This window comes from Falco peregrinus, chromosome 2, assembly GCF_023634155.1.
Source record: "Falco peregrinus isolate bFalPer1 chromosome 2, bFalPer1.pri, whole genome shotgun sequence".
Classification (NCBI taxonomy): Eukaryota; Metazoa; Chordata; class Aves; order Falconiformes; family Falconidae; genus Falco; species Falco peregrinus.
Window position 1 is genome coordinate 68,509,277 of NC_073722.1, and position 27,383 is coordinate 68,536,659.

At 40.9% G+C, this 27,383-nt stretch overlaps 1 protein-coding gene across 1 annotated transcript; it reads right to left on the reverse strand.

Moving 5' to 3' along the window:
• Positions 1-5,697: 5,697 nt before the first annotated feature.
• On the reverse strand, positions 5,698-26,597 carry HADH (hydroxyacyl-CoA dehydrogenase). Its single transcript, XM_055796483.1, has 8 exons — positions 26,424-26,597; positions 22,831-22,959; positions 21,184-21,341; positions 16,218-16,344; positions 12,449-12,538; positions 10,309-10,381; positions 7,220-7,336; positions 5,698-6,188 (listed from the first exon to the last, which is right to left on the reverse strand). The coding sequence occupies exons 1-8, from the start codon at positions 26,550-26,552 to the stop codon at positions 6,070-6,072; spliced, it is 942 nt and encodes a 313-aa protein (XP_055652458.1). The 5' UTR covers positions 26,553-26,597; the 3' UTR covers positions 5,698-6,069.
• Positions 26,598-27,383: the final 786 nt, after the last annotated feature.

Here is a 27,383-nt window from a genome sequence, read left to right on the forward strand (position 1 = left end):
TTTACTGCAGACCTACCACCAAGCATACACTTCTTCCCACAGCTCGTCAGAAAGCCTCTCGCTGGTGAAAGTGGTTAATCCACAAGATTTTTGTTGCTGAAGCCAAGACTCCAAATGGGGGGTTTAGGTTACTAATGACAAAAATTTTGCATTCTTTAACTAGCAAAAACTGTAAGGGTTTGTCCATTTACAGAAAACCACCCTAGAAGTGGTTGCTGGCAGAAAAATGGGACCAGAATAGAAGAAGCTGTTACCAGGCAGGATAGAGATGCACCAAGCACAGCAGCAATGAACAACAGGCTGGGAAAAAAATCCTGATATCTGGCAGCATGAAACAGCCAAAGTGAGTGACAAGTTCCTTAGCGCTCGCCAAGCAAAAGCCTTGTGCTAAAATACCCTCCTGTGCCCTGGCCAACTTAGAGCATCTGACCCAAGGCTGGAAACAAAACTTGGCCTTATGCCGCGCTGTGGTGCCTCATGCCACCACATGACAAAAGAAACAGCTCCTTTAATAACTAGGTTTGGTGGTTTGTATTATTCCTGCCCCAGAAGCAACCAAAACACCCAGCCAGCATTAGAGCTTTACGGTGCTGGTTTTTCTGCAAAGAATGCACTGCTGCGAGTTACTCGCAATTTATAGAAAACCAAACAGAAAGCCCCTAAGGGAATAAAAGAGAAAAGTGAATTGAAAAAGTACAAAGCTGCTCCATGGGCATACAAACCTAAATCTGATTAATATATTATCAGTAACAACCCCAGACCTCATTACATACTGTTCTGTGATGACATACAATTAATTTAAGACTCTGCATAGCGCTACATTCATAAATGGAAAAGTATACTGGATAGCAAATGGTACATGAAAAGGGATATTTTTTTTTTTAACATGAACTTTTGAGAAGATCATAAAATTCAAGACAGACCATTCTACAAAATGCCTTTACAGTCACCAGACTGTGGCTCTACTTAACCCTTTTCTATCAGGATTCGGCAGAAGCACTTCCATCTGGCTGTGAACAACAGGAAAAGCTACTGAAGGTACATATAAGATGAAAAGATGTAGCTCTCAAAACATCTGCTTTTGTTCCTGGTCTCAGCTCTTCCAAAGAGCACAGGGAAATAGGTATCATTCAGGTCAGTTTTATAATTGCTTATGCGGTTGCAGACTGTAGCGAATAAAAATACTGAGATGTGAGTCACTGCAGTGATACTAGTAGGAAAAGGACGGACAAAGCACCATAGCTACAGGTGCTATCAGCTCCAAAACCCTCAGTGGTACATTTTTAGGGAAAGTTGGTCACTACAAACTACAAAAGCTTCTTCTGGTTTGCCCACACGTTTAAAGCCATTTGGTACTGTAAAGTGGCGTTCTCTAGATGTAAGAATAACAGGCATGCATTAAACTTTGACAGTTATGCGTTGACAGCTTAATAAAAATTATTACTATGAACATTTCTAATAACCATCGGCTATATATCTATCAAAATGGACACAGGCTTGAAAAGCAATACCCTGAGACATGGAAAACACTGTGTATCTCAAGATGCTACACAGTGGATGCTTACACAAAGAATTCACTAAAGAACAGCAAGCATCTGTAGTTTCACACAAATTCTCCAATCTCACTGCAAGGAGAAAAAATTTTCATGAAATAAAAGAAGTCAGAAGTGCATTTCCAAAGCAGCAGCAGAAACAGCATACCTCCTCGTGGCTGACGATACTCTTCTCCCCACCCACCCCCCCAGTAACAATGCAATCCTGTCACCTTTATGCTACTACACTGCACACCCCCAAAGGACTATCCTCAGGGACCTCAGACCTTAATACTGCACTGCAATTAAAGTATGCAGTAACACAACAGAGGTTGTTTGCTAGTACCTACATCCTCTAGCACCTACCTTTCTGACCACAGGAATGTGTTACATGGAGTTAGCTTACACCTAACTCGTTTGCAGACTTTACCAAAGCCTGGCACAAAGTCAGGAATACACAAGACCTTTTCACACCAAGACAAGCTTCTGGGCAGGCAAATTGGAATTACATCTTTTTCAGATACCCTTCTCTCTCTAATATCAAGTACAAATTTAACCAGCCAATCACATCTTGCTACACTTAACTTTATACAGCAATTTTCTTTTTTTTTTTCTTTATTCTCCAGCCTGATAAACATTCATTATTTTATACTAAGTGGATCTACAGAAGAGACCGATTGACAAACGTCAAAAGTTTCACAGATATCGGAAAATGTGATAAGAGCCTTATCCACAGAACAAACACTGGAAGAACAACCACCACCAAATGCAGCGTTAAGAAAACAAAACAAAACCCAAACTCTGAATCTCATTTCAAAGCAGCTACTATGCTTTTCAGAGGCCTGATTCACTGCTGGAGCACTGGGGTGGTTAGTATTGGATCTCATGGCTCTGAAGAGCTCACGCTAGATGCTGGAGTTAACTCCTGTCTTGTCAATAGCCTGCTGCTTTTAACAACTGGTTTTTGAAGGACATTTGCATTACCACCTCAAAACCCTTGGGTCAGATGGTTTAGGGGAAAAACAGAACTTGTCTAAGAAAGAAAAAAGATATTTTTTCCAAGTTGTATTATGCAGTTGCTCAGTCAACCCTTCTTCCTACTGTGTAAAATAAGGCATAGGTTCACAAAACTCCCATCTGGACAGAACTGGACTGTTCATTTCAAGGCAGCTACTCATTTCCAGGGGCTAAACTTCATCAACAGACAATCAACATACATTAAATTCTTTGGCAATACTGTTTTCCCAACTAAATTCCTACCAAGGCGATGTTCTGCAAGTCCCCACAGTGAAGGAAGGAGGAAGCAATGAAATCCACTTTCTATTCCAGATTCAAACCCATACTGCAAGTTGATATCCCTGCTGTCTAAGAAAATTGCAATAATATACTGGAAAAACTCAATGACTTGCGAACATAGATGCAGATTTAGAACTTCAGGACATCTGCATTCAACACACAGGCAGCTGTTACTACTGACCCACATACAAGCATTATCGTGCTCAGTGCCATTAATGAGGAATATTTCATTTGTTAGAACAAAGGTAAATTTTAACTTCCACACACTAAATACCTCTTCAGATCAAACTTTATTGCCACCTCTTGCACTTCATACTCCATAAGCCACTCATGCAGAGCATCCTCCTCCAGTCCAATTAAGATTCTTCTCTCAACTCTGTAAACTTTTCTGCACTCCCATCTTCTCCCCAGCTGCATCAGCAGCTAGGATGACCATAGATGGAGCACGTTTGGCAGCTGAAATGACCCAGATGCTGAATCTGGAGTCATCTTCCCAGCTGCAGTAGCTGGGCTCACATCCGACTCCTCAGCTGTTGGCTGTCAAGCTGCCCTCAAGCTGTGCCAAGTGTACATCTCAAAGCTTTGACTGAAGTGGGGCAAATGCTCTAAATCTCTGAGGCCTGCTGACAAAAAGGATAACAAAGACCAAAGGTTTTAAAAGTAGGCAGTGAGGGAAACCAAACACCCTTCCTCCTTTCTCTTCTGTCCATCATTTTTCCCCACAATCTCTTTTCCCGTATTAATAAAAACCCAGGAAGAGCTGACTCGTGAAAGCAGGTCTAATGTAGCATGTCCTAGTCTCAGGTACTGACTAGCAGGAGATTCCCCTTCACTTGTCAACATTACATGTAGTGGAAGGTGACTCATGGACCTCTGCCTCAAGTCACATGCATAGCAAGGGGCTGGGAAATCTTTCTTGCAGGAAAGGTGAAGACAGACAATTCCTTTATTTCATTACTCATTCTTTAAGCCTCCTAGAAATCTTTAAACTCTCAAAGCTGCAGAAATTCTTGTACAAATCAGGAGTGACTATTTAGTATGCTACTTCTGACCAATTTAATCATGACCTTGGGACTGCTACACCCCAAGTAGATGGGATCAAGTAGATGTAGAAGGGACTTCTACATCCTCCATGCCTTCTCACTGAGGAGCAAAAGAAAAGGCTTACCTTGCTTCAATGGCCTCAGTCACTCGATTACCACTATGTGTTCTGATCTAGATGGAAGGGGGAGTATTTTAAGTTTTGGCCCTTTACCTCGTCTCTGCTTCTCCTGGCATAGCACTCCACATGCTGATAAAATAAACCACCCCTACCTGCTAGTAAAGTACCTCCACGTGGCCTATTTGCTACTGGGAAAAAGACAACTCTTCTGAAATAGCAAGCCAAGCTTACAAATGCCCTCTTCAGGTTTCTTGTATAGATTATGTATACACATACTGTACCTGTTAGAGCTCCTGAAAGGAAACCGCTGTTTTCCAGAAAGTTTGTTTTTCTAAAATATCACATTTAACAGTGGAAAATATTTTTCACATATAATAGTAAATAGCCTATGTCTTGCTCTAAACCTAAATGTTTCCAAATTAAAGATGATCTTCCAAGTAAAGGCAGCAGCATCAAGTTAATTCTGCCAAATGTTTCTGTAAAAAAGAAATCGCATTTTTAAGACACAAGAGTAATTCATGTTCCCATTTCTACTGAAAACGGTAGCCCTGAAGCTAACTTCACCCTGCAGCACTTAAAAATCACTAAGTTGCATAACAGGCACTAAAAACCTTCAAGTGAAACAGGCTTCAGATGCAAGAAGTTGACTGCATTTTAGGAAAACCAAATCAATTTAACAATATATTATTAGTAAAGTAAAGAGACTGTCTACAGTACCATTTCTTTCCTTTAACCTTCTTCTTTCAAGACAAGCAACTCAAACGGTAATTAGGAATCAGGATCCAATAACCCAATGATTTTTATTCTCTGAGATTTCTTGTGTGATCATGTGCAAGGAAATTAACAAGTGTGAGCCTCAGCTTCTTTATATGCAATCTGAATTAGATGGTGAGGAAGAGGGACTTAAAAGTAATTGTTCGTAATTTCTTTAATTAAAAAAAATATACATAAGCACTCAGTTTGCAGATCCAAAATACACAAAGCTACTACTCAGTTGAACTGGAACTCCAACCTCATGCCCACCTGCTCTGCAGAATTTGGAGAAAAGGCAGGCTTTACAACACTCCTGCCATGAACAAATTCAGGCTTTGCTGAGGCCCAAGGTAATAGTTGCAAAATTGAAGGTGCCTCAGCCAGACATACCTATTTGTTTACACAGCACTGACTCCAATTTCAATCCCCCAATTTACACAACTATAGTTGTGGTGGAGTGCGTAAAAATGACACTTAAAATGAACAGCCAGTAAATAAAGCCAATCTACAGGACTCTAGAAAGCATACGGAAGCTTTCACCAGCTTCCTAGCTTAGTTAATAAAAACCAAATCTATATATTAGGCCCTTCAGAATAGAAACCACCTCTTTCTTATGTTTCTACAACGCCTATCAAAAGCAGACCCGCAACCAGTAATTGAAAGTGCCAGAAAAATCCCAACACAAATCCTGAGTTCTGCTTTTAAATGGTGTATTGGGAACCTTCTGTCCAGATGACAGCCTGCCACTGTGCAATTTTTGTAATTTATTTTTTATTTTTACACAACATGACCCTCAAAAAATTGTTGTTTAAGGCACTGTAATTTACACCTACAGATTAGCACTGCACTCAAGAAAAATCCCAACAAAACAGCTGCCTTCGGTGGCTACATTTACCAGAGTGAAAAGAGACTGCCACCCAGTGGACCACAACCATGTACATCAACTGCAAGCCGTGACGTTCAACACAGAATTGAAAAATTTATTTTTAAGGAAGTGCAGTTATTTTTAGGATTTTCCCCGTTAATATAATAATGTTTCAAATACATAAATTCACTTGTCATTCTGTTCTGCACCTGAAAAATACACATTTGCATGAAGGCACTGTACATATAAAGCTTTTCAGAATTACAAGAAAAAAATAAATCTACCAAATCAAGCTTTCACCAGAGAAACTGTTACCTAGTGCAATTACTCAGTTCAGAGGTGGGTTATGTTCTAAAAGCAGCTTCTGCCATCCTTGGGAAGGTTTAATCAGAATTCACCTGTAATATGTCAATGCTGAATAGCATATACAGATACTTCTAACACCTCTCGAGGTTCGAAGTTCATTTATATTTGTAAAATCCTTCTCCAGTCTTCTTGCCTAGCTTTTTTTCTTCTACCAGTTTATTCAGGAGTGGGCTGGGTGCAAAAAGAGGATTGTTGGGCTCTAATGAATGCCATCCTGGTGGAAGAAGAGAAGTGGATGAATTAGTTACAGTTCTGTTTATATGCAAAGACAGTATTTTCCTAAGGAGATGCATATCTCTATTAAGAGGTCAGAAAACTGAAGCAGGTCAGGAACTGATTTTAGACTCCCTGAGATGCTTCAGTACAGCTTTAGAAAACACAGATCAGTACTGATGATTGTGAGCAAATCTAGCAATTAGTCTTCAGGCATAGTCTACTCTGAACACCTTATAATCCCATGACCGAAGAGTTTTGATACTTTAAAAAAATATTAAGGAGCACTTCTAAAATATAGTTAAGTAAAAGGAAATAAAACAAAGGCTATGCTGAAAAGAAATTAAAGTGCAAAGAAATTCCAATTTGAATTTCTACCTGTGAAAGACACGGTCAGTTAGAACAGTGTAACACTACTCCACAGTACTGGCTAAAAGCAAAAGAGGTTTCATTGAAGAAGTCATTTTGAAAGTGACATTCTGTCTCATAGAGTTAAGCTGCTCATTCCAAATAACAGAACCATCAACAATTATGTCTTTTTGTTATTGCACTGACTTTCATCCACTTATCAACTGAAGTGAAAGGGAGACATTCTACTTGGATCTTTTAAGGTATTTACTGGGTTTCCTATTAATTGAGAATGAAAACACGGCTAGCAGAAAAAGGAAAGGGAGGCTCAAAATTTGTTGCTTTTAAATCAGAATTCCTGCCCTCCAGTACATGTCTCTCTTCCCGCTGATTCTTTTTAGTTACATAAAGTTCCACTAATATTATTACTATTTTCCACTCAAACTTTATGAAGTCAGCAAAACCACCACTGCTCTGTCCCCACGTACATACAGTACAGGCATACAGTAGAAATGCTGTACTCGTACAGCACTGAGCTGAATTCTTACTCCTTTCACTTCAACAGTTAAAAGGTTATGCTGTAAACATTCAGTTTACACTAATTAACAGTCAGATTTTCATTAGAACTTTCATCTACAATTTAGCTAAAAAGGGGGAAAGAAGAAGAAAATAAGCATGCAGTACCATCTATAATGTATTTACTGGTATCCAACCCAACATAGTCCAGCAGTTCAAATGGACCCATGGGATAGCCAGCCCCAAGCTTCATAGCAACATCAATATCTTCCTTTGATGCATCTCCTAGAGAAAAGATTGACAGTTTGATGAACAGAGAAGATACCGCATCTACTTGGCATCACTTATAAATAATTAACAAGGTGTTATTTCACCCCGGTGCAGCTCTTCACAGAAATGTCTGCAAGAACCACAAAAACTGGAGTCAGCATACACAAGCTGAATCTCTCACAAGAAAAAAAAAAGCAAGCCCTGCAGGCCTGCTTTCCATTTTTCTAGCTTCCTCTTGCATTTCAATATAGATCACTATGCTATTGATGGAGCCACAGCTCTCAGTTTCAGCTTCATGAGATCAGCAGCAGCTTTTGAATGATGCACAGGACAGAGCTGCCCTTAGTCTACAACAGCCAGAAGGCAAATGGTACCCAGCTGATGGACAAGGCAGGCACTGGGAGTGGAGCAGTAGCAGCTGAGTAACATGCTTAGTTACAGCAGCTTTCACTAAAGGATATCCATCAGCATCAGAGATGGCAGATAGGAGTGACATGAAAAGGCTCCGCAGGTGCAGTTAAATTTGTGAATTCCTGATTTTTTTAAAAAAATAATGAACATTATCAGAAATTTGTTACTTCTGCTTCAGCCTGTGCCTATAAAAATACAAATCTTGCATTACCACATTGTCACAGTTAATGTTCACCTCATTCTTTTGCTGGGAATACATATTTTTATACTGTCATGAAAGCAGATGCACCACTACTGCTTATTTCTAATACTTATTTTGAGAAAGGTAGTGCACTTCTTTGCAGATCCTATAAAAAGGATGAAATTATACAAACCCCAGAGATACCTGTTAAGTAACCTCCATGCTCAATGTGTACAGCATTCAGAATGTCCAAAAACTTGGCACACATAGCCTATGTGATTCATACACCTAAGATCAGAGAATCTTAGAAATAAATTTTTAAAATCTCTTGTAAAGGCAACAACTTCCATGAAAGTTCTGTATGAAGTAATATTTTTTATATAATTCCTTTTACTCTTTAAAAAAATAATTTTTTTTAAATCATATTTTATTTCTCAGAAATGAACTGGGAAAATCAGTCTTACTTAATTCTAACAATTTCAGTTCCCCAGATTCAAACACATGTAAATCCTCAACTCATTTGAAGTTGATACAGATGCACATATTTCTTTTATCAACAGATTCGTCCCACTTCCTCAAGCTTGGGACTTGGCCACCTGACAGTACAGAGTTGCATTACAATGAAAAATACTAAAAGGGCAAACAAGGATTCATACTGCTAGGGACCCCTAGTTCATACTAGTCTTCCAGTATCACGCAGACTTCCACAGAAACCTGATTGACTGCTGGGTTTTTTTTCCACTAAAAATAGGGTAGTACAGACCACCATACATTAATATTTAATAATTAATATGCCCCTGTTTAAATCCGTGTTAATACACTAAAGGTATTTTGCCTATGCAAAAGCACCCATTTAACTCAAGGACATTTTGCATAAAGACAGACTCAAGGACTGACCCAATAAAATGGTATTTCAGTGCCTGGGGTTGCCAGGAAAGAGATGCAATTTCATACTAATTTCATACTAATGCGGATGACAATCTGGCTCAAGTGTCTCAAAGAATATGACAAAATTTTAACGTGATTCAATATGAATCAGAAGACAGGCTTTCAAAACATTAACCAGCTTTTTAAATAGATTTCATTAGAGTAAAAAAATCATAGATTAACCTAAAGTTTGGAAATATCATACTCTTGAACAAAACGCAAACAGAAATAAAGATTAAATCAAGCTATTGTTTTGCTTAGGCAGAAAACAGCCAATTTTAACAACCTCAGGTGACTGCCGCCTTCTACATTTAATTAAAAGTTCTATTGTCTCCTGAAATATGCATGATGACACATATCACTTAACAAAGGCACCTTTTACACACAGTGGAACACCCATACACTTTATTTAAAATTGTGACTTTTTCTAAGAGAATAATGCCCCCTTGCATCCATGCCTTGGCCTTTCAAGTCACTAAATTTGCTCTTTTCTCCCTTTGAGATGTAATTAGGTACATCTGTTGATAGATAAACAAGTAATGTTGGTTTATATTTTTTTCTAGAGATCAAACCATCCCTTCCATGTGCTATAAAAGAGATTTTTTAATATTTAAAGCATATTTGCTGGAGTCCTGATAATGGAGTGCTTTCATCTGTAAAAAAACAGTGATTTGAAAAACAAAATGTTTCAAATGACATTCTTAGTAGCATGGAGCTATGAGCAGAGCACTTGAAATAAAAGCAATTATACTCTGTAATTTCCTCTTTATCTACTACATTATTGGCTTGTTGCCTTTTCACAACAATTGTTAATTTGAAAAACGTAGCGGTTCTTTGGGAATTTGTGATTATTTCTATCTACTCTCAGTATCAACGTAAAAGAAAACAGCAGTGAGATGGGAGTTCCTAAAGAACCTATGTCTAAAAAGAGGACATATAAGAGAAACAGGAGGTTTTATGGGGCAATAGTTGAGCCTGAATCACTTGTATGCCAGTATCATAGTATGACACAGAGCATTATACTGCTTACCTCAGCTGAAAATTGGTGTTTTATTTCACAAGCCCAATATAAGGGAACTCAGGAGAATTTTGCTAATAGTCCCATTACGGGATTTTCAACCCCTTTCATTAACATCTCTTGGGATGGAGAGAGGGAGTTCCCAATTATTTGGCAGAGGATATTTTTACAATGGCACTGCACTCACCTTGTCATCTCCAAACCAAAAACATTTTCCACCACCAGACATTTCCCACACAATTAACTAGTACCTTCCAACTCTGCATACATTTCAAAGTGAAGACAAGGTCTTTCCAACTACACACATTGGCTCATATTTGATGTTCAATATTCACTTCCAGCCTTTAAGGTCGGAAAGTTCTGTGGAAATCCCAAGGCTTTTCTGAAGGGATATAACATTTAGCAGTGTTATACGTCAACATTTCCTGAAGTCAATATCCCAACAAGTACCTCTCTCAAAAAGTCGAACAGCTTCCATCATATATGGCACCAAGAGACGGTTTACAATAAACCCTGGAGTATCCTATGAGAAGAAAAATAGGTATTCTAAATAAACATACTTTACCAGTACTACTCAAATGCTACAGGACAAACTAAGTGAAGACACTGAATCATCAATTTCTGGTACTCTGTAAACTGTATTTTTCATCTGATTTATTTGCCAGGTATTAAAACACATAAGATGAATTTCACAAACAAGGAATGGTGCACAAACGTTCATTATGACCAAGAACAATAAGACCGCTCCAAGCCCACTCAATCTTAAAAAAAATTTAATGTGGTCAGCTGACAAATGCCTTTAGCGTAATTCTGCTGATACAATTTCCTGAAGGACATGAGACAAGCAGCTCTTCCCTAACAGTTTTTTTTCTGTGTTCAGTATTAGAAACATTTTTGGCTAACTACTCACTGGTATCATGGTTTAACGCCAGCCTGCATACTACACAGCCACTCACTCACTCCCCCAAATACCCTCAGAGAGATGGGGAAAAGAATTGGGGAAAGAGGTAAAACTTGAGGGTTGAGGTGAGAACAATTTAATAATTGAAATAAAATGAGAAGAAAAATAATAACAACAGGGAGAGAGAAGGGAAGAGGAATAAAATCAAACAGGAAGGGAAAAAACCCCAAGTGATGCACAATAGAATTGCTCACCACCCACTGACTGATGCCCAGCCAGGCCCTGAGCAGAAAATCGGTAGGCTCCACCCAAGTCCCCCTGGTTTAGATACTGAGCATGACAGTTTTATGGTATGGAACATCCCTTTGGCTAGTTCGGGTCAACTGTCCTGGCTGCGTCCCCTCCCAACTTCATGTGTCCCTCCAGCCCTCTGGCTGGCAGGGCCTAAGAAATGGAGAAGTCCTTCACTTAGTATAAACATTACTTGGCAACAACTAAAAACATCAGTGTGCTATCAACATTGTTCTCATACTAAATCCAAAACACAGCACTGCACCAGCTTCTATCCCAGCTGAAATCAGGACAACTGGTAAGCCATGCTTTTGAAAGTCAGGATCACTTCAATAGCAAACACCAATATTATCAACGAAAAGATAAAGATACATCCTGTCAGAAGAAGATAAACTGAAACAGAACTTCTTTTACACAAAGTTTAATCAGAATCAAAAATACAAAGAGAAAGAGCTTTGCAAATACAGTATTATTTTGTATACTACTACTGTTGCTTATGTTTATTGTTCATTCCATTTTATCTCAGTATTTAATGCAGAGAATTCCAAGCAACTTTTCTTCTACGAAGTGGAATTAAAAAAAAAAGGAGGGACGGGGTGGGAGGTTCAGTCATGGAGACTGCATTATGCTCTACCCAAGCTAATTTATAACAATAATTCATCATACACTCTGCATATTACATACTACAAAACCGTGACAGAACCAGAAAAAAGTCAACCAAGGCCTCAGAGCAATTTAGCAGAACAGACAGAATATGAGTCCAGCATTCAGACACTGAATTACTGGCAACTACCAGATTGCAGGGCCTTCTTTTTATGACCAAGTATCTCCTGGGGGCTGTAAAACTCAAGGCCATAGCTTGCATAAAGTTATCCAGACCACAACTTAGACTAATTTGGAAAAAGTGTGCTTAGAAAGTAGGGTGTCTCTCTAGAGAAAAAAACCAAAGCGGCAAAGCAATGAAGATTAATGTGGGTCTAGCTACCACAGTCTCAAGAAAAACTTGCAATGAGCACACACCATGAAGGATTCTTGCAACTGCCTTATAGTACAAGAGGTAGCAGTCTTGTCTCTAGCACAGCTAAAGATGAGCTCCTGCTTAAGCTCTCCAGTCCAGGCTTCTGCAGGACTGGAAAAGAAAAACCAAAAATTGTAAACTCTGATACTTATGTGTTTTGCTGCTCTAGAGAAGATGTCTAGAGTCACTCTACTTTGAGGAATTTGTGGTAAATGTGGGTGCTTTCTTTGTCAAAATGCTTTTAATAGGGAAGAGAAACTGGACAAAAAGCACCCTGGAAGTTCTTGAAGTACTCTTTCACCTACTAAAACCTACCACCTTAAAATTAACAGGTTTGAAGAACAGACCTTCTGAATACTATACAATCAAAACGCACTCACCTTACAACTGACAGGACTCTTTCCTACTGCTTTACTGAAATCCACAAGTGATTCAAAGGTCTTTTGACTGGTCATTGGAGTCTTGATGACCTGGGCAGAGGGAAGGTAGGGAGAGCGTAAGCACGTTTATGATCAGAATGTCTCTCATTTCCCAGTACAGCAACGAATAAACTGTAATCCGGAACACCATTCCAGAAATTCAAAAAACACTTGTTTTGCAAAAAACAATTTCAGTGGATATATTTGTAACAGAAACAAAAATCTGTTTTAAAGATAGATACAGCATTTTGCACATTTGTAAAGTACGTGTTTCTTCAAGATGCTTTCCCACTCAGGCAGTATGGATGTAAAAGGGACCATCCTTTGGAATCACATTTAGAGAATACAGTATAACTAAACAACTTTAAAACCTGCATAGTCTCTGTTGCCTTGGAAAACACCATGGCATCACTCTAGAGAACCATATTAACAGACATAGTTCCTGATATAAACGGTTGTAATACCTACCATGTGCCCAATGTAAACACAACACAGACATTTAATTCTAAAGAAAATTTAAAATCTATCTCGAAAATCTGTAACAGCTTCGTAGCTTTTGAGTAGTATATTTCCATGGTGATTTTCTTCACAACTGAGTCTTTTGTTACATGTATTTTCTATACTTCATTGCAGTTCAGATGCATTGTCATTTATTAGAAACCTACCCCCACCCCCCCAAGAAAAAAAAAAAAAGAAAAGAAGAAAAATAGACTTGCAGAAGCTCAGCTGGTGGTGATACTTGTATTGAAACTGACCTCTATGTGCAGTAACTGAAAACTGATATACATAAGCAGTTAAGACTGACCTCCTCGTTCATACTATTAAGTCACACAGAAATTTCCCCCCATCATAATAATCGATGTAAGGCCAACACAAAAAAAACACTGCTCAGGCTGAGGAAAAGGCTTGTTTCTCAGCAGAAAAAATAGTGTTCTTTGATATTGGATAAAAATATCTGAGATACTTACATAAGACTGCAACAGTTTCAAGAACGAGTTTTTAATATACATTTCAGAATTCTGAAACATTACCACAAGCCTTTTTGATAATTAGAGAAGGAAATTCCCTCAAAGCTATGTGCTTCTGAGCCTGACATCAACAATCTATGAAAAGAGCAGATAAGACTCAAAGGCACTGCAGATTTGTGACCCATAAAGGACAGTCTCAATGGCAGATGACTGGCAATTTCAGTGAGATATCTCATACTTTTGGCAATTCTCTTGATTTTCCCAATTATTTTGAATGGAAACATCTGTTTTACATAGAAAATGTTGTGCTACAGTGACTGTCAATGCCAGCCCTGATTTACAGCATAGATCTGAAACAAAAGCAAAGCTTTAAGAAGTGTGTTTATTTACTAATATTTCCACCTTTCAGGATCATAGAATCATAGCATCATTTAGCTTGGAAATAGCTTTGAGATCATCAAGTACAACCACTAACCCAGGACTACCAAGTCCATCACTAAAACATGTCCCTAAGCACCACATCTACACAATTTTTAAACATCTCCAGGGATGGTGATTCCACCACCTCCCTGTGCAGCCTGTTCCAATGCTCGACCACCCCTTCTAGGAAGAAATTTTTCCTAATATCCAATCTAAATCTCCCCTGGCGTAACTTGGAGACTGTTTCCTCTTGTCCCAGATAACAAGCGACAGAATGAGACCTATCCCCACCCGCCTACAACCTCCTTTCAGATGGCTGTAGAGAGCAGTAAGATTCCCCCACCCCAAGTCTCCTCTTCTCCAGACTAAACACCCCCAGTTCCCTCAGCTGCTCCTCGTAAGTCTTGTTCTCCAGACCCTTCAGCAGCTTCATCGCCCTTCTCTGGACACGCTGCAGCACCTCTACATCCCTCTTGCCGTGAGGGGCCCAAAACTGAACACAGGATTCAAGGTGCAGCCTCACCAGTGCCGACTACAAAGGTACAATCACTTCCCCTATCCTGCTGGCCACCCTGTTTTGGATACAAGCCAGGATGCTGTTGGCCTCCTTGGCCACCTGGGCACACTGCTGGCTCATGTTCAGCCAGCACCCCCAGGTCCTTTTCCCCCAGGCAGCTTTCCAGCCCCTCTTCCCCAAGCCTGTAGCGCTGTGTGGGGTTGGTGTGACCCAAGTGCAGGACCCGGCACTTCTCCTCATTGAACCTCATACAACTGGCCTCGGCCCACTAAAAGCACAGCTTCTGTGGTTTATTCTTCAAATAGTACTCATCAACTGCAATGGCTCTGGGGAAGGACATTCATAAGTCAGGTGAAGAAACCCACAAATTAAAAAGACTAACCACAGCAATCAGACAGGGAATGTTCTGTTTTGTTTTTTAGAAATAATAGATACTTGTAGTATTTTTCAAATCTCACAGAGGCATAGCTTAGATTTCTAAAGACTATGATTTGTTTCAGCCTTGAGATAAGGCATAAAACATTTCATCCACAGAAATAAATTACTGCCAACAAGTGGTTCTTAGCACAGAAATCAATAAAGCCTATGTTAGCCTAAGGAATTATGCTGAAGTTTTCTGTTATCTCTGACAACACCTATAAAATTCCTCCCTCCTCTTCTTACATTTTGCCAGAGCATTTAGTCACAATATACAGGATGCAATATTAAACTAAAAAAATAAAAAATCCACATGGGTACAGAGGTTAGTGAGAGAGAATTTGCAAGTGTCCAAGTTTGCATCAGTCAACCATGTTCTGAATCAAAAAACCCAAAAGATTCAAATATTTAAAAAGGGGAGGAAGACAATGATACATTCAAAGACAGAGAGCAAGCAATTGCATAATATATATTTTACTGGGAAACAAGCAAAAAATCTAAAGTGAACCTCAGGATTCAAGAGGCAGGCACAACATATTTGAAGTGCTTGTCACCAAAGCAATACCAGAACTAATCACTCATGGGACAGAGGAAAAAGTTTGAAAGCATTTACAGGTACAAAGTACGTGAAATTTTGAGGAAGAATGGCCAAAATGCAAAGTTTATTTTCATTATTCAAAAGTTTATAAGTTCTAGCTTATCAAGGTCAGCCATAACAAGGGAAGGTGAGAAAAAAAAAAAAGAGAAGAGAGACCTGTCATTTTTCCTGCAATGTGACCTTTACTTTGGAGGCTCAGATAAACCCTTGTATCAGATTACTTCTTATTCTGCTCTGCACTGCAGCATTACTATAAACCACGTGACATAGCCAAAGAGAGTGCGTTTAGAAAAGATGTCTGAAGAGTTAAGTAAAAACTTTTTTATACTTCCTTAAAGGCTGGGAAATACTGTAATACTTCCAAACAAATAATCTGCAACACTGAAACAAACATTGAAACAACTGTGACTTTTTTTCAAAAGTCACAAGGCAGTAAAATTTCATCTCACATCATTTTCTATTGATTTCTACACTGGTAACAATCAAATTCTTCTGTCAGTCATTAGATGATTTTGTTTAAGCTGTCGGTAGTTCTTATTAACGAGCTTGCCTGCATGCCTGAAATGATCACTATAAACAGCACCTCTGTTGGCAGTTTGGTGGAAGCTTCAGAGCCTAGAGACCAAAGGAGTTACCTCTGACTCTTCAACCCGCCCCTCAACAGAGATTGCACCACCCTCTTGTCACTAGAGGCAGCTTATTCTGTATCAGAAAAGCAAACTGAGATCTACTCTTTCATCTAATCGAATTCTCAGCGATGACAACTGTGCTGTTGTGCTACAGTGCTTATTATTGTGATAAGACACTTACCTCCACAAGCTTCATCATAGGCACAGGATTGAAGAAATGGAGACCACCAAATCGGTCCTGCCTGGTGGTTGAGTTAGCCAACTGCGTGATTTGCAAGGACGAAGTGTTGCTTGCAAATATCGTATGCCTGGGAAAAAAGAAACATATGGATTACATAAATGACAGCTATTTTTCTGACAGTAGGAGACTGGTGCACTAAATGTAAATAGATACCCATTGGCTAACCATCCACAGAGTTCTCAGAAACATCCCTGCAGGTTATCACGGTACTTTTGCTGAGGTGTAAATGCAGCAATGATGAAATAACCACTGGAAGGGCTGTGTGAGTTTCTGACCCTGTAGGCAGTCAGTATGTTGAATACTTAAATTAGGTGATGGAAAAAAAAGACTCTGTAAGTAGAAAATCTGCGTAAACTCTCCAAGACTATTCCAGGTAATTCCTTCAGCAATCCTGGAAACCTAACAGTATTTTGCATTGTTAATCATTTACACATCTATGGAAACCCAATCATTTGCCACATCAAAAATACACTTTGAAGCCTTAATAAAAATTTGCAATCTTTTTTTTTTTTTTTAATAACGATCAATGGTGATAAGCAAACCTATCAAAGACCAAAGAGCTGATGGAATAACCAAAGAAAAGATAAAAACTGCCATGCATAGAAAATTGCAAAGGACACACAAAATCACAAGAATTTTAAGACATATATGAAGTCCTTTTCCAGACATAAACTAGATTTACTAATCACAATTCATAATGATTTGGTTGTGGGTCTTTTTTCCAGAAATATCTCAAAACCTCAACAGCCCTGCTGTACTGACATCACACTGAAAACTTACAGAAACGGCTTTTTCTTCAAACCACAAAAATCAGAAACTGAATTAGAGATTAAGCCCTATCTTCCATTCTGTGCTGTATCCTGCTGACTTTTCAAAAAGTTATCCCACTGAACTCATCAAATGTTAATCTAGATAGATATTTTGCTTACATTTAGCTAAGACATCACTAAGCTTTGCAACAGAGCTTTCAGAAGAGTTATGTTCAAGTCATGGGGATATCTTATAGTGGCATTAAAACATTTGGGGATAAAAGACCCCACACTGATTTCCATTTTTTATTATGCTTTCTCAGTTTTTCACAATTTGTTATGGAGAAAGAAATAAAAAAATCATTAAAATTCCTATTTACATTTCTTACACACATTATTTTATTTTCCCACCAAAAAGTGGGCCTTATATTGTTCTGAGGTGAGGTACTAAAAAAAGTATTCTACATTTCATAGCTTTGACTCTGGAAGGACAATGCATACAAAAGACACTTATCTTCACCGAAAATCTGCCACTGTATACAAAGAATTCAAATAGCCACATAAAAAATAAGCACATTGATTTGTGAGATGTAAACATTGCTAGGTTTATATCTGTTCTGAGATTTTATCTCAGCATCACTTCTGTGGGTGAATACTGTAGCCTCACACAACATAAAGCCTCGGGGAAAAAAAAGCATTAAATTTGTATTGTGTACAAGGGCATTTTATTTACATTTACTGCTCTGACCAATCAATTGATTTAAATTGAGTTTAAAATAGAATTTATATGCCTCTGTGACTTAGAATTACATAATCCATGCTTCAGGTGACAGCAGAGTTGGAAGCTTTTGAAAGCAACAGTACTAGCGAAGCCCTAGTGATGGTTTTCCAGGCAACGATGTGCTTTCCCTTAGAGCCATCTAGTGGGTCAGGAGAAGACATTAAAACCGGAGCCCAAACCGAACTGACTCCTCTGTTCAGCTCTATCGCACCATGAATGCTGAAGAACACTCTTTTTGTAACAGTTGTGTAACACACTGGTTCTAACATAGTGGACAGCTGAAGACCACCGGCCAGTTCCTAGCCAAGTTTCCACATCTAAAGATAAATCCAAGAGATATTGACAGGCACTCCTATCACCCAGAAACAAACAGAAAGCAAGCAGGCAAGGGCTCTTAGAAGTGGATTCCCAAAAATTCTTTTCTCATGTTCATTATGATCCTGTTTGGAAAAGTGCTGCAGTGTTTAAACGCTTAAAAGCCACAAAGAATGTGGGGATATTCTACAAAAACCCTAGCCTGACCTTTTCAAAATGGCAACGTGAGACTGATTCAAGTTAAGAAAACTAACACAAAACTGAAGAGTGGGTAGCAGCGCTTTATCACCTGCTCTGAAGATGACCATGTAACACAGTAATGATTACCATATTAGAAAGATGAGTATAAAACTGAGAGGAATATAACAGACACAAGCATTTTGCAAAGCTCTAAGGTAATGAACCAGTACGCTCTCGACTGATGGCATCCAAGAAACAGCACTCACCATCTCACCTGGACAGTTACCCACATGAGGAATACCCTGAGTTCCCAGTGCTCTCTGAGGCTGCCAGACTCTCTTGGCTCATTACATTTTCTCTTAAAACTTTACAGAAACTCACCCCACACCCCCAAATAAAACTTCTCTCAATAAAGAACAGCTTTCTCACTCCCCTCCATTTACAGATCCACTTTCAGAGGAATTACAGTTCTTTTTATAGAGAAAAAGGAAGAGGAATTAAGTTCATTATATTTTGTGGGTTTAATGCAATGCTTCTACTTGTGTGCTGTCCCCAGACTTATCTTCATGGAAGAGGTCATCATAGCGCAAAAATGGGAGATGAACATGTAGCTGTTGCAGCTGAGGAAACATGAGACATGGGATACAGTACAAAAGAAGAAAAATGCAAGGTTTCACAGAGCTTATGTTCCAAAAGCATAATTTGTTACCTTGTCTGAGAAACTATAATACAGAGCCGCTTTAGTTTTGATCAGCTATCAGCTAACCCCACAGCACGTCCCGAGACTTGAATTAAGACAAGCCCTCCCTCCTGAGAAGCCTGGTCTTTCGTGATCTCTGCCTGTAACATACACCTCACAGTGCCATCAACATCCAAGGCCCCACAGAAGCAAAGCTTCTCCCAAGACTCAAAGCTATCTTTAAACAGATCTTGCCTTTGTTACCAATCAATCACAAGTCCAGCACCCCCATAAAGGTGATGCATCAGTTAGTCCATATATTAGTTTTAGAATTTTAGCAAAGGCTATAGGATGCCTGCACTGACAGGGAGAGCTTTCCATTCCACTGCAGTGCCACGCAGGATGAATAAAGCTTCCTTCTAATGCACAGAAAAACACCCACTAGTCTTCTCTGCCCTTTCCCCATGCTAGTCACTATCTGCAACTCTCTACTCCTCAGGCAATTACAAGTTACTCTGTATATCTAATAGCTACTACTTTAAACACTTGGCTACTAAGTTTCACTATTTTACTTGATTGTCCTTTTCATCCAGACTTTCCACGCTGCAGCCCATGCTCCTCAACATTCACTTACTTCCCTTTTCTTTATCCTACATGTAAGATTAACACGTATGTTTATAATTCTTTATCATAAATGTATTTTTTCTTTATCCTTTTCTTTATCCTACACGTAAGATAAACATGTATGTTTATAATTTCCAATTCTCCTCTTAAAAAGGAAGACTTCTTATCTAATGTCATTTTTCCCAACCCTGTAAAATCATGCCTTTTCCTACAGGAAGGAGCATATCTGAACAACTCCCAGTATCTTTTAACACTCTGTAACGTACAATTCGACGTTTCAAGGCAGCTATGCTTATAAACACCTCAGTCTCACAAAAAAAAGCCTCAGATATTCCAAAAATGTATATTATTAAGTAAGGCTCCAAGTCCCTGTGCCCACTTTTCCTTCTGACTAGTTCTATACAGTTCACCATTTAGTACACTCTAATTTGCTCATCAGCTTTCTCTGCTGAATATGGACAAAGACTCGGGCAACCAATGGTTTCTTTTCACAGAAAAAGTACAATCTAATCATGACAAGGTACCCTGATAATTGCTGAAGGCAGCTAATTACTTTTGTCTGTCAGACTAAGGTAATGGCAAGTTATCCTGTGCTCGGTGCACAGCTGTTTGTTGTCATCTATTATTTTCATAAGTACCAGGTAGTTTTGATTACCGACCATATGAGACAGCCCCAAAATCTCCCCAGGCTGAAGTCAACTAATGACAACATCTTCTCTCCCTTGACAGACTCAGGCTGCAGCTTGCCTAGTTCTTTAGTTAGACAGTCTAGAAACCTCCTAGCCAATACCCCCAGACTTAGCTGTACTAGTTACCACCTCAACCTGCAAGCAGTCAAGGTCTTGTGAGCCTGAGTCATCTACTACAAGGATCAAGGTTCTGAGATGGCATGCTGAGCTTAACAGCATTTTTGGGTTTGGATACAATCCAACAGCAACTGCCAACAGTTATTAAATGTAGTTCCCAAGACAGTTCCAGGGACTGTAAGTAACTGAGTGCATGTTAACGAGTCATTTACACTTTTATCTCACACACAATAACTAGCAATGAACTATTTCCAAACTCTTGTAATACAAAGTAAACTTAGTTCACTTAAGCCGCTGTTGAGCTGACTGTGACTTACAGCTAAGAGGCTGGGACTTCTCAAAACTTGTTCATGCCAGGTGCACTGAAGACAAATATTTTATCATCCCAACTCTGTATGAAAATATGGGAACATGTACATTAACTATACCCTGTGTGTATCAGTGCAAGCTTATTCTACTGTTGCACACTTACATCTGGATTTAGATTTGCACTTGCAGATGGACAAACTTTATGACTAAACATACCAGGAACCACATCAAATGAAGCAATGCAACAAGTAAATAAACTTGGTGAACACATCTGAAAGTGTATGAAACATATGCACCTAGCACAACTATTCCATACTACATGACAGTCCAGAGTTGGCCTAAGGGAGAAAAAATCCTGTTGTTAAAAAAAGCAGCTAAGAAAATACAGAACTAACAGTGTAACAATAAAAGTAGAAGATACAAAGGTCTAAGTTTCAAAGTGTAACAGGAAAAATATACATACTCTGGAGCAAACTTATCCAGCCTCTTGAAGAGTTCATTTTTAATTTTCTCATTCTCCACAATGGCTTCTATCACCAGATCCGTGCTGTGGACCACTGCTACTGCATCTGTGCTTGTTGTGAGGTTCTTCAATGTCTTCTCAATGAACTCGGCACCAGCCTGAAACATTTCCAAGAAGGTGCAATGTCTATTTACAGTGATTTAATTTATTTTTACATTAAAATCTCCTTATGTGCTCTGAAGTGTTTTTGAGCCCTCAGAAATTCAGGCAATCTGCCACATTTGCAAATGAGTGAGAAAGGTCTACTAAGCACGTGCAGATACCATGCTTTCACTGACAAAATTTTTCTACCCAATCAAATCTGCTTTGGAGCAAATAGGAGACCTTTGAATTCATTCTTTCAGGAAGAGTATTTGCTTTAGTCCAACCTTCAGCATAAGAGCCTTAGTGAACAACTAAGTCAACGAGTAGTTTCTGAGACAACCTGGACCTGCCTTCCATAAAGAGGAACTTTTCCAATTTCAAACCTTTCCATTGTTTTTATTCAGCAGTTATCTGGTTTCACTCCTATGAACAGGTATGCACTAGTTTGTGAATACTTCAGGAAATGAAATGGCCTACACTCACTATAGCCTCAGTACAAATGTGGGGAAAAAGCACTCTTGTTTTCTGCCTAGTAAATCTGCCAATCACTGACATAGTTTGTGAGGACAGAAATCAAACAGAACTGCAAGACTTTGAACCAAGGGTAAATGGAGATGTAGTACAGGTAAAAACATACCTGCATGCCAGAATATAACGTATTATATATAAAATACAAGCATCATGTGGACAATTTTCTTTTGGATTAAAAGACCCCATAATTATGCATGTAAGATATTGTTATCCTGGAATTATTATAATTTTTCTTCTGTACTCCCTCATGCAGATAAGCCCTTTTCCATTTCCTTTGTCTGCTGCATCACTCATGCTGATAATCACCAATACCAGCGTATATTACACATGTAATAAGTGTAAAAAGAATTGAATCTGCTGTGGCATTTAGAGAAACAAGCATAGCAACAATTAACTCTTAGGATATAAACTTAGATGCATCAGCTGCTCCAGAGTGACTTGCTGTTTGTAAGTATTACTTAGTAGCATAAATACAAAGTATCTCATACATCTAATTCACGTTACCCCAGGGTAGTTAAACTTGCACTCTTTATTTCCTTTGCTACAACCCTGTGCCCAGGTCTTGGGGCAGGGGGAAGATTCCTTACTAAGGTATTAAGATAATTTTTTTGCTTTGCTTTTGAACAAAATTGGTGCATTCCCATGTAAGTGCTCAAGACAGCTTGCTATTAAGTTAGGATGAATACTTTTGCACCATTTCACATTTAGCATCTGTTCTAAAAGGCCATCAAGTTGTTTTAAATCTTCATCTCAAGGCTGAAGCCTACAAAGGAAAGAAATCATGGTAAGACATCTTCCAACCTCCCTGAATCAAAAAAAGAAAATCCAAGTTCTTCAGCACACAGTAAAAAGTTTTCTTTTTACATGCCTTTTAACACGCTCTATAATGCATAACTGTAAACAATATCAGAACTTCAGTACAGTAATCTTAATTCTCTTAAGTTTTCCTAGAGGAATAAAGAAGATGTCAACCTCAGGCTTATCTGCAAACTTCTTCTTTGTCACTCTCTTCAAACTCTCTTCAATTCCTCTTGTAGACTTTTTAAGGATTTCATCTGACTGGTCTACTAACACCACAGTGTGACCACTAGCTGCTGCAACCTGGAAGTTTAAAAAAACAAAACAGAATCAACATGAATATCATAAAACAACCAACCATATCAGTTTTTGTTGAGGCAGACAATACACTAGGCAATGAATTAGAAAAAGAGAGCTAAAGAACACTGAATAGAGGCTTGTGCACTTTACTAGAAAAATCACAAAAACCTGCAGACAGTTTGGGTGGAGGGGAAAGGATAAAGGTCTCAAACAACTTGAGTGAAAAGGAAGAACAAATCCATTTTTCCCCTGTGCTGTCTGCAGAATGCTACCTGCACCTGGAGGCTGCTGAATTCTGTGGCTATGGCTAAAGAACAAATGGCTGCCTCAAAAAGAGCAATTGGCTTAGCTGTGATCCTTGGATCTTGTAAGGAAAAAGGGCTGTGGAGACCAAAACGGGAATGCTGGCAGGGTGAGCAGGTGGCATAAGGGATGGCTAACCCTGGGTTCCCCAGACACAGCACAGCACAACTCTGCTGTTAGGCCATGAGCACATCCCTGCAACAACAGGAAGGTGACAGTGAGGCTGGGAGTAGCAGTGAAATGTTGGCTGCTCCAGGACACTGCACACACCTGAATGGCCCACTTATGTATGGCTCCTTACAATGTACCCAGTACAAACACTGGCTCAGCTACAGACAGCACTGTTGGTTTGGTTTTTTGGTCAGTATTTGATCAACTTCAAAAATACAATGTCACTTTCTCACATTGCAACAGCCTGTTAAAAATCAGCTTTTGATTATTTTTTACTTCACTGTTCATTAATTTATGTTTCTCTTGCTAGTTAGCAACAACCTATCTTCATTTTCAGAATTCTTGAACTACTATATTGAGTTGTGATGTAATAATTGTGGAAAACAGATGTTAAAACATGGTTGCACCAATGGTTTTAAAGTCACACAACTCAGGAGCTTCACTTCTGCAAACTTTTACAAACAACCTTGCACCTGGACACTAAAGTTCCTCCTGCGCCCACAAGACCTAATCTAACAGAGATAGCTGAAATGAAAAACAGAGACATCTCCTGAAGAAAAGCATGGTGCTGTTCTCATGTAAGCTGCCTCACTCATCCAGCAAATAAAGAAATGCGAGACTGTCTCTGGGCAGCAGCAGTATAGCTTTAACAAGGTGTCAGTCTGCAGCTGGACATTTATTTATCCATCTTTTATTATTATTTTCACTAAGGCCATTTCATAAAAACAACTGAATCATACAATGCAAGCTTGGACTTGCATTCCCAATCTGTTGCTGTTAATTTGCAATGGTAAAGCAAGACCCTCTACTCTTCAGAAGAAAAAATCGATACCAAGCACATGTGTAACAGATGCTTCACTGATTACCCATTTATGATTACACCATCACTGACCAGGTGGCAAAAAATCCTAGAAAAATTAGTATTTCCCTTTTCCCACCTCATTTTTACCATATTTACAGGGACAGGAAAGAAAAAAAATGGCAATAGGTCATACTATCTCCTTGCAATTCAAACACATGGTTGCTCAGACTCTACTATCCAACAATCTTAAGAATACTAAATAAGAAACACAAGAATACTGGGGAGTCAGATAATGCTTTTCTCATACAGAAGTGCTTTTCACATGGCAGAATCAGAAATTATGTATGGCTCTAGGCCATACATTTTAGCAGAGGTTAGTTTCTCCTGACAGTATGAGAAAGCACAGGAAAAGGAGAGAGAATTTCTTAAGTGTTCTAAAAGGGAGGACAAGCTGTATTAATAGGGTACAGAGGAGACCCCACTCAGTGTTGTGATCAACTCTGAGATAATTTTGGACTGATAAATCGGAGGCAGATGGTCAGCAAAACCATCCTTGGTCCTTAACAGTGGTGGAAGAATGCAACCCATGTTACTGCCAAATACCAGACATGTCTCTCTTGACAAGCTGCTGTCTGAAAACGTGCGGTCTAAAAGAATATGCAGATCAGTTCTTTCCCTGCAGAAGTATAACCTTTGCATAGTGTGCACCTTCCTCAAATATGTGAACAACTTTCTTCAAAGTTGTTCTTTGATAGTGCCTTCCATGGAAACCTCAAGCTGTAGTATCAAGGTACAGAGGAGTGGTTTTACCAGACAAGTTAATAAAAAACTAGCTAGTTCCTTGGGAAGAAGAGTATCTCCTGTATTCCTCCTGCTAGAGATTTGCCAGGAGTGTGAGGAATCTTCAGTTCTGAGAAGAAAACCCATTCATTTATTAAAATGGAGAATTGCCATTTACAAACTCCAACCTCACCGTCAGTTTCTGCTTTCGGATGCCTGCATACTGCAATTACTCTTCATGAAGTTTGTGAACTACCTTGGTATCTTCAGCAGCAGGCTCTTCCTGTGATTTAAATAAATATCTAAATCTTAAATCACTAACAGAGCTATTCAATATTCTGTCCCAAAGCTATCAAGTTAAAGATGAACTTGAAAGCCAAAGGCCTGAGATTAAACACTGGGAAGATAAGTCCTATTTAAATATTAACCACTTCATGATTCTGCAGATGACTGACAGCTGAACGGTCATTTTAGCTGCTGCGTTATACTTTAACAACTTGTAGAACGTCACTTGGTCTGCTCCCTTGGCAAGTTAGAAGAAAAAGCTTCTTTCTCAGACCAGTGTTTTCCTGGTTTATGAATAGCCCACACATTGCCTTAAGAACCACCTTGAACAACTTACAACGTTGGCCTCGGTTGTTCCTGCCCAACCCGTCCGACCTGAAGGCGGCCCGTGTGGATTAGCAAGAGAACAACGAGTTTGGAAGCTGAGCGGCGGGGCGCAGCAGCGCTTCCTGCTCCTCTACAACGCAGCCAGCGCCCGCCGAGGCCCCGCCACGGCGGCGGAGGGGCGCGCCCCCCCCTCCCCCCCGAGCTGCCGCGGAGGCCCCGGCGCTGCCGCCGCCCCGCCCGGCCCGGCCCGCCGCGGCCCTCAGGCGCTGCCCAGCGCTCGCCCCCCCGGCTGCTCCTCACGCAACCGGCGGGCCGCAACTTACAGCGCACGGTAACCTGAACGCACACAACGGCGTCTTCGGAGAAGCTTGTGGGGTTTTTTTTGTAACGTAGCTCCCGCCCCGCAGCTCGGAGAGCGTACCCGAGCGGCGGCCCGCCCCGCGGGGGCTGGCCAGGCCGTGAGGCGCCCCCGGGGAGCCGGCGCGGAGGCCGCCCGGGGCGCCCCGCCCGCGCCCCCCGCCCAGGGCAGCGCGCAGCGCGAAGGCGCAGCCGGCCCGCAGCGGAAAGCGAGGCGGGCCGGGGGCGTGAGGGGGGCCGGCTGGAGCCGGGGCTGCTCCTGGCGCCTCAGGCCGGGAAGGGCACGAAGGGCGGCCCCTGCCGGCGCGGCCCGACCCCCGCCTCAGGCGACCGGCCCCGGCGGAGAGGCTGAAGGGACCCTCCCTCCCGCCGCACGCGCCCGGTAACGGCCGCCATGGCGCCACCGCCCCCTGACCCCGCCGCGCTGCCGGGCCGGGCTCACCTGGGCGATGCCGGCACCCATGAGGCCGCCGCCGATGACCGTCACGTGTTTGACGACCAGCTTCTTGGCGGCCGCCGTGGCGGCGGCGGCGGAGGCGGCGCGCACGAACTGGCGGGTGGCGAAGGCCATGGCGAAGGCGCGCGGCGGGGAGCGGGAGCGCGAGGGCGGCGGCGGGGCCGGGCCGGGCCGGGCGGGGCGGGGCCGCGCTCCGCCCCGGGGTCCGCCCCCGGGTCCGCCTCCGCCGCGCGCCGCCGGTGCTCCGCCCTCGCTGCTGCTCGCCCCTCAGAGGAGCCGGGGCAGTGCGGCGGCCCCGCCAGGCTGGCAGCACCGCGGGCTGGCGCCTGGCTGCTCTCACGGCCGCCCTTGGCGGCGGCGGTCACCGCACGGCCCGCCCCGTTTCTGCCGCCGCAGCTTGTTTTCTCCGCCCCAGAAGCGCTCCGTGAGCCGAGTGCTTCCAAAGTAGAAGGGGTTTTCATTTTCAGGCTGGCACAAACTATGAAACACACAAATAAACAAACGAAATAAAATCCTTCCTTTATAAACGCTAACGGCTGAACCACACCAGGTGCAAAGCGCAATAATTTTCCATGCAATTCCTCCTCTCCCGCCAGGACGCCCAGCACCTCCAGCCGCCAGGCAGGGCAGTTATGGCATGTTCCACCTGGGACACCATCGGGGGTGAACGTTAAGCAACCTCCTAATGTAGAGGATTCTCCTTTTGGAGTCTGAAGAAAACGAGTATCCTCGTATCTCTGCACTTTGTACCAGAAGCACAATGCAAAATATCCCCCCGCCCCTCACGCAGCCTTATCCGACAGCCGGACTTACTCAGGAGCACTAAGTGGCTGCTGGAAACGGCTTTACCCAAAGACTCAGTTACTGGGAGTTACTATTCCTTGTGTACACAAATGACAGCTGAGTGGGTAATTAAATTCCCTAAAAAAAATACTGCTGTGCCGA